Source organism: Dendropsophus ebraccatus, chromosome 12 (genome assembly GCF_027789765.1).
Source record: "Dendropsophus ebraccatus isolate aDenEbr1 chromosome 12, aDenEbr1.pat, whole genome shotgun sequence".
In the NCBI taxonomy this organism is placed as follows: domain Eukaryota; kingdom Metazoa; phylum Chordata; class Amphibia; order Anura; family Hylidae; genus Dendropsophus; species Dendropsophus ebraccatus.
In genome coordinates this window covers 42990001-42998783 of record NC_091465.1, presented here as the reverse complement: position 1 = coordinate 42998783, position 8783 = coordinate 42990001, and the positions used below count along the sequence as shown (strand labels likewise).

General features: G+C 46.1%; 1 protein-coding gene across 2 annotated transcripts in view; it reads left to right on the top strand.

Annotated features, from left to right (window-relative positions):
• Positions 1 to 5117: 5117 nt before the first annotated feature.
• The window catches only part of DSCAML1 (DS cell adhesion molecule like 1), a 164228-nt gene continuing 160562 nt past the window's right edge, over positions 5118 to 8783 (top strand). The window contains exon 1 of one of the 2 annotated variants that reach the window (XM_069947261.1): positions 5118 to 5240. In XM_069947261.1, the coding sequence (XP_069803362.1) occupies positions 5198 to 5240 (43 nt within the window). In that variant the 5' untranslated portion in view covers positions 5118 to 5197. The remainder of the gene's footprint in view (positions 5241 to 8783) is intronic. The other variant, XM_069947262.1, reaches the window with a different exon arrangement.

Genomic DNA, 8783 nt, shown 5'->3' with positions numbered 1-8783 from the left:
GGGGAGGGCTGGCTTCTATATAAGAGACTACAGGGGAGGGCTGGCTACTATATAACATACTATAGGGGAGGGCTGGCTACTATATAAGAGACTATAGGGAGAGCTGGCTACTATATAAGAGACTATGGGGGAGGGCTGGATACTTTATGAGACTATTGGGGAGGGCTGGCTACTATATAAGAGGCTATGGGGTGGGCAGGCTACTATATGAGACTACAGGGGAGGGCTGGCTACTATATAAGATACTATGGGGGGAGGGCTGGCTATTATAAGGGAGACTAGCGGGGAGGGCTGGCTACTATATAAGAGACTAGCGGGGAGGGCTGGCTACTATATAACATACTATAGGGAGAGCTGGCTACTATATAAGAGACTATGGGGGAGGGCTGGATACTTTATGAGACTATTGGGAAGGGGTGGCTACTATTTAAGAGGCTATGGGGTGGGCAGGCTACTATATGAGACTACAGGGGAGGGCTGGCTACTATATAAGAGACTATGGGGGGAGGGCTGGCTATTATAAGGGAGACTAGAGGGGAGGGCTGGCTACTATATAAGAGACTAGAGGGAAGGGCTGGCTACTATATAAGAGACTATGGGGAGGGCTGGCTACTATATAAGAGACTATAGGGGAGGGATGGCTACTATATAAGAGACTATAGGGAGAGCTGGCTACTATATAAGAGACTATGGGGGAGGGCTGGATACTTTATGAGACTATTGGGAAGGGGTGGCTACTATATAAGAGGCTATGGGGTGGGCAGGCTACTATATGAGACTACAGGGGAAGGCTGGCTATTATAAGGGAGACTGGGGGGAGGGCTGGCTATTATAAGGGAGACTAGCGGGGAGGGCTGGCTACTATATAAGAGACTAGAGTGAAGGGCTGGCTACTATATGAGACTATGGGGATGGCTGGCTACTATATGAGACTACAGGGGAAGGCTGGCTATTATAAGGGAGACTGGGGGGAGGGCTGGCTATTATAAGGGAGACTAGCGGGGAGGGCTGGCTACTATATAAGAGACTAGAGTGAAGGGCTGGCTACTATATGAGACTATGGGGATGGCTGGCTACTATATGAGACTACAGGGGAGGGCTGGCTACTATTTAAGAGACTATGGGGCAGGGCTGGCTACTATATGAGACTATGAAGGTGGGTTGGCTAATATATGAGACTACAGGGGAGAGCTGGCTACTATATGAGACTATTAGGGAGGGCTGGCTACTATAGGAAACTATTGGGGAGGGCTGGCTACTATATAGGACACTTGGGGGGCTGGCTACTATTTGGGCACTTATTTGGGCACTACTGGGAGGGCTGGCTACTATGCCAGCCAATTTTGGTTGGGTTGGCTACTACATGGGGCAATATTGGGGGAGTTGGCTATAACATGGGTTGAGGTTTAATCATATATCAATTTATCATGTCATTTATCATGGTGCAGAGCGCTGGGAGACGCACACCGCTGACAGTGCTAGGAACACTGCATTTGGGCTTCAATAATTATCAAGGTTGGCCCACGACTTTGTCCAATTTTTTAATTATGGCCCACTGTGTATTTGAGTTTGACCCCCCTGCACTAGATGATGGTTCTGAGGGGGGACGAGAGGGGCATTGAGGTGCTGTATAAACTGTATGTAACAGCAATATCTAAACACCTACATTATCTACATTTTTCCTGATATAATAAATTAAGATTCATTAACCAACCCTTTTAATATTTTTTTTCCACCCTGTGAGTCTGGGTTCACATTCAGTGTCTTTGCTGTCCGTTAAACAAATCAGTTTAAAGGGGTAGTGCGGCGGTAAAGAATTATTGACAGAATAACACACATTACAAAGTTATACAACTTTGTAATGTATGTTATGTCTGTGAATGGCCCCCTTCCCCGTGTCCCACCACCCCCGCCCGTGTACCCGGAAGTGTGGTGCGCTATACATACTTGTCATGTGCCGACCACGGTCTCCGATCTTCAGTCTGCGATGTTGTCTTCGGACGGCCTGGCTGAATCCCTCCGAGCGTCCTGAGTGCCAGCCGCCCTCTTCAGCGTCATCGGCTGCTCAGCCTCGATTAGCTGAGCATAACTGTGCTCAGCCAATCGCGGCAGAGCAGCCGATGAGGCGGCCGCGTCATCAGCTGCTCAGCCGCGATTGGCTGAGCCAAACTGTGCTCAGCCAATCGCGGCTGAGCATCTGATGACGCCAGGGGCGTAACTAATGTCTCCTGGGCCCTGATGCGAGAGGCCAACTTGGGCCCCCCCCCTCCTTTCACGACCAAGTGATGCTATTGGTGTGTATATATATATATATATATATATATATATATTTATATATATATATATATATATATATATATATATATATACACACACACCAAGACAGATATTACCAATAACACCAGCATATTGGAAGAGAAAGTATTATCACAGTACATATTACCGCCATACTGTTATCCTGTATACTGAGACCAATATTACCAGTAATACCAGTATATAGGAAGGAAACATTACCGCCACACCACAACCACTACCATCACCACCATATTGTTACTGACCAAATCCAGTACACTAAATCACCTCATCCAGTCATATAGAGGTGGCCCCAGCTCTACACAGGCTCTATACACCATATACATTACTGTGCAGTTATATCAGGTGACTCACAGGAGACGTCTTTTCTGATCAGAGTTCTTTCCTTTTCATCATCTTCTCCATCCGTCCTAGGCCGTTATGAGAACTTCTCCGAGCCACGAATCCACAGAATCTGCCAGACAGACATATTAGGCTCCACACTCTGACACCATCTCCATCTCTCTACACACTGCACATCTGTATTGGCCCCTTTACACCCTCATTTAGTGGGTAGCCTGACTCTATGTGACCCCCTAATAATATATGCCCCCCTCTGTGTATTCCCTCTCCCCCTATGTTGCCCCCCAAATAGATGGCCCCTCTCCCCCCATGTTGCCCTCCTTATAGATGGCCCCCTCTCCCCCCACCCTCCCTTCTAGATGGCCTCCTCTACCCCCTCCCTTATAGATGGCCTCCTCTCCCCCTCCCATATAGATGGCCTCCTCTTCCCCCCCACCCTCATAGATGGCTCCTCTTTCCCCCCACCCTCATAGATGCCCCCCTCTTCCCCCCACCCTCATAGATGCCCCCCTCTTCCTCCCACCCTCATAGATGGTCCCCTTTCCCCCCACCCTCATAAATGCCCCCCTCTTTCCCCCTACCCTTATAGATGCCCCCCTCTTTCCCCCTACCTTTATAGATACCCCCTCTTTCCCCCCACCCTCATAGATGCCCCCCCTCCTTCCCCCCACCCTCATAGATGCCCCCCTCCTTCCCCCCACCCTCATAGATGCCCCCCTCTTCCCCCCCTCACCCTCATAGATGCCCACTCTTTCCCCCCCACCCTCATAGATGCCCCCCTCTTTCCCCCCACCCTCATAGATGCCCCCCTCTTTCCCCCCCACCCTCATAGATGCCCCCCTCTTTCCCCCCCACCCTCATAGATGCCCCCCTCCTTCCCCCCACCCTCATAGATGCCCCCTCTTTCCCCCCTCATAGATGCCCCCCTCTTTCCCCCCACCTTCATAGATGCCCCCCTCTTTCCCCCCACCTTCACAGATGCCCCCCTCTTTCCACCCACCTTCATAGATGCCCCCTCTTTCCCCCCCCTCATAGATGCCCCCCTCTTTCCCCCCACCCTCATAGATGTCCCCCTCTTTCCCCCCACCCTGCAGGCTGATAAAAAAACAAAAAACAAAACTTAACTCACCTGACAACGAGTGATTGATCGGGAAGACTACATCGCAGACTGAAGATCGGAGACGAGTCGGCACGTGACAGGTAATGTATAGCGCACCACACTTCCGGGTACACGGGTGGGGGTGGTGGGACACGGGGAAGGGGGCCATTCACAGACATAACATACATTACAAAGTTGTATAACTTTGTAAAGTGTGTTATTCTGTCAATAATTCTTTACCGCCGCACTACCCCTTTAATGGGCCAACCATGTTTTCGTGTATGCTCAAAAAAATCAGTTTTGATCCTTTTTTTTTAAATAATGGAAGTCAATGGAAAAACAGATCCAAATGGATGCACACAAATCCATCAGTTTTCAGATATGTTAAAAAGACAGCAAAAATGCAGTGTGAACCCAGCCTTAGGGTATGTTCACACTAAGTATATGTGGCAGAACTTTCTGCCGCAAAATCCCGCCTGCCTCAGTGTGCCATAGCCTGTCTATAAGAGGGCTCGGGCGCCTCCGCTCCAGCCACTCTCCACGCAAAGAATTGACACACTGAGGCAGGCGGGATTCTGCAGCGGAACTCTCCACCACATTAAGGCTGGGTTCACACTGCTTTTTTCGATCCATTTAACGTATACGTTTTAGGGAAAAAAACGGATGCGTTTTTCCATAAAAAAAAAAATCGAAACAGATGCATTTCTTGTTTTAACATACAGAAAAATAGTGTCGACTACGTTTTTTCCTGTCTGTTAAAAGTAACCAATTAAAAACGGATATGTTGAGCGTATTGCAAGTGAAGTGATCGTAGTGTGAACCCAGTTCTGTACTAGAAACATACATCAAAGTTTACATTATGTTTAATAAATATTTACAGTTTTTATTATGTATTCATATTAGTTCTGGGATACAGATGTAAGACCATTTTCACTGCAAGGGTGTGTGCCAAGGTGTGCCCAGTGCCCAATCTTCTCCAGTATAGCAGCAACCCCCTGCATAGTGGGACACACTCATTCATAAGAAATTGCCATTTCCCATGGATTTCAGTGTCCCAAAGGAACATTTATTCATCTCCAGTCTGCATTATTATATGTACAAGTATAGCAGATGCCATGCAATATATCTAACGTCTCTTTCCCTACCATTCCTACAACTTTGCTCAGTCCACATAACAGTTGTGATTGTTCGTGCAGCCTCTGAGGAGCAATGAGGTGTAATGTGAGGGGCTGAGGATTGTTGGCACCTATCTTCATTATATTGCATTTGCATGGCATTTCTCCGGCTGGAAGTGTCCCTCCTTTTAGCATGTCCCCTCCCCAACCTATTGCTGACAGGAGGGAGAGGAGGAGGCGCTGCTGCACGGGAGCAGTGCGGGCTGCTGAGCACTGAGCTCGGATCTGATGAGGGATTCACACCCGGCATTTCCCCTCTCTGGATGGAATGTTGCTGGTAACTCTCTTCCTGCTGTGTTCACTGCAGACAGGTGAGTGCCCCGCACTTTGCTCCACACAGTGCCCAGTGCAGGGGGCACCGGACAGGGCACTTAGGGGACTTGGAGCAGAGTTTGTTTCATGCTCTGTACCTGGGATGTGATGCTTTATAGGATGCATGCAGAAGAATGGGTATGTGCCCATTGCACAGGTGCCCACTGCCAGCTCTGCTTGTTCCCCTACGTCTTTTACTTCTCTGTTTGCCTAACAAATGCGCTGTATCCTGTCAGCTGGCAAGTTCACAGTTCACTCAGTGCAGATACTTTACATAAGCTTACATAGATACAATGCATGTTTATGGCTTATATAGATGCAGACATGTGTATTATGTGCCCCTGGATGGGTGCTGCCCCGTTATTGGCATAGTTGTATGTTGATGATTGGGGGTATGGGAAAGGGAGGGGGGAGGGATGTTTCCAATGCATGAAAAGATGCAATAGATATAGTAAGGGTTAAAACTGGCACTAAGGTGTCTATTGGGTGTTGGAGGGGTCATCTTTGTAAGTTACCTAGTATCTTTTTGGTCTTATGGGACAGGCATATATATGGGACAGACTGTTGCATATAGAGTTAGGTAACAAAGGGTTAAATCTTATTAACTGGCACTATACTTATCAATGGCAACCCAGATCTCAGGTGTGGAGGGTGCTGGGATCACCTTAGACACAACTGTAACCAATACTATTATAGGCAGTGTATATGTAGTAGTATTGTCAATATGGACTAAGCTATAAGCATTACTAATAAGCCTGGACTATGCTAAACATAGGTAGCACTCTGACCAGTAGGTATTACAATCACCACAATAAGTAATACTATACCTAAGCAGCAATATGAATGGCTGCTGATCAATACAGATACATGGCGCGAAACTAGATATATAGTGATAGACAATTTATATATGGCATGTCTTGTCCACTTTTCTCTATTGTTATATACTTTGTTGTTTCTCTAACGTCTTAACAACACCCCATGAGGGTCTCAATAGCCTTGTCTATAGTCGTGAACTTGCACCGAGCTGACAAACTTGTGCATTTCCTATGATACAAACAATGCTTTATATAGTGGAGTGGGCAGAATATGCATCTTTATCAGGAGCTGAGCACTGGAGCGCAGAGCATTGTAACGCTGCAGAGCAATTATATGGGATAGCGAGTGTGCTCTGCCTCCTGCACGCTCGCTGCCCCAGTCATCCTGTTCTATTGCCTGTTGCAATGGTCAGAGCGGAGCCAGATACACTACAAGGAGTACAGAGTCACAGACAACAGCAGTGATTGCATTTACAGCCATATGTTTCTGTGTAGGCTCCGCACACACTTGTTCTTATAGACAATGCATTGGTTGTATGAAAAAAAAAAAAAAAAATCATTGTGTCTTTTGTTGAGCGGTTCTTGCATTGCATGCAGATTTTTGTGCCACTAGGTTTCAGTATACCAGGCTGGCAGAGCAGTGTTACTGGCACACTCATTGTTTATAGACTGCTGACACTGATTCATATGATACTGATATATCTGTTCCTCAAAATTGCGGTTGATGACTCTTGTCTTATTCCTGTGACATTTGCAAGCAGTGGTCAGCCAGCAAAGTTTGCAGAGCGTTGTATATAGTTTTCCATAGACATAGGAGCTGTTTGTTAAAAAATAATAATAAATGATCTATTGTTTTTGTGCTCCGTCGTGTCCAATAAACAAAAGGATATTTGTGATGATTTTATGAGCACCAAAAACACCCGACAGATTGTGTATTGGGTATTATGTATCGCCGATACGTCGTGACTGCCAATCATCATTGAAAACATGTCCGACATATATTCCAAACCTTGCTGAAGATTTCTATTGTATCTAGTCAGATCATGGTTGCTAGTTGCTATCAGTCATATTGCATGACTAAATTGGTTATGTATATGGGCGGTAGTTGTGGCAGTGCTCCTGGGTGTATAGGTCTAGGGTTTAAACCATGAATGTGATTTTGCATATTTTCCTTCATTAGTCGCTCAGATCATTCAATCTTCTGTATGTCTTGTCAGTGCTGCATGGAATAGACCTGATCTCTCATGTATTGACGGTCATCTCTATAGAAATCTTCTGAGATTCCTTGCTTTCCTCACACCTGTGTCCTGTCTCTGTCCTCTGTACCTGAGCTCTACATATAGTCCATTACCTGCACTATCTCCACTCCCTTTGTTTGCCTTCTTTTAACAAAAGCGACACGCGTTTCGTTTGTGTTGCCAGGAGTGAGGTGGAAACACAGGATGTGATAGAACAGAGGGGATACTGTTACTGACCTGGGACAAGCCTGGACCTGTAAGGGAAACTTGAGGAAATCTTTGGGACCATCCGATGAAAGGGTTAATTTCTCATTTCTATTTGCCCTATTCAGGGCTAAGGTTTTCTAAGTAGAGAGCCCCCTGGTGTTCCGTCTCTAGTACTGGTAGACTCCCCCAAATTTTTTCATCTATAAATAATATTTTACTAATCCCAAAATATAATGATTTACATCCGCAATCAATGTAAACAGCAGCTGGAAAGCTGAGAATATAACGCAGCCACCTACTAAACCGCAGACGCTCATCTGGTTGCGCAATTGACATCCATTGCAGCTGGTGTGCATAGCTCTAACACACATTGCCACGTTTTTCGGGTTGGGGACAAACCTGTAGCTTTGAGCTTTAGAAGCTCGGACACTGACGCTACATCTGGGCCCAGGTGCATTGTTTACTTATTATATATATGCTATATCCATTATATATAGTGTTGTGCTTCTCTATTGGCTGCTAATAGCACTGCAGCAGGGGTTGGCACAAACAATGGAGGGCCCATTGTTCTAAAATGTTACAATACATCAGTAAGTGTAAGCTATGAAATTCAGTATTCCTATTCTTTACATGCAAGGTAGTAGTGGCCCCCATTACCAACTGGGCCCCTTAGTAGCTGCACAGGTTGCACATACAGTATGTCTGCCCCGACACTCTCTTATCTGGCAGGGACACTTGTAGGTCCCAAGACTTTAAGATTTTTCCTTTTAGTGTCATACAAAGAATTATACTAAATTTTACAACTGTGCTGTGGGCCCTATTGTGCTGCCATGTGCTAATGTATTTATAGGAACATGAGGTTCCAAAATGCCATGTCCTCCACAGGCCTATATATTGCGTCGGTGTTACAGAACCTTTATGTCTTTGGCCTTCTGTGTTGTAAAGATGATATCTTCTCCTCTTCCATCACTGCTGGAAAACTATTCAGCAGGGCAGTCATGTCCTTAATGGTTTTCCTAGAAAGTGTTTGATTCCTCTTATACCTATGTCAAGGAGTTATGAAAACTTGCAGGGCTCCTAAAAAACAAGGAAATATTTCAGTCCTTGTTTGCTGCGCTTCTGTCCCTTCTCTATAGCAATCTGTTACAAACTCCATTGCGGCAAGGAATGAGAAGTAGTCCGAGCCCCTGCTCCCCTACAAATACATACATACAGTATGTGAGCATCACTTAGAATTTGTACAGTGCTATGGGACATGTTGGTGCTATATAAGCAACAAGAA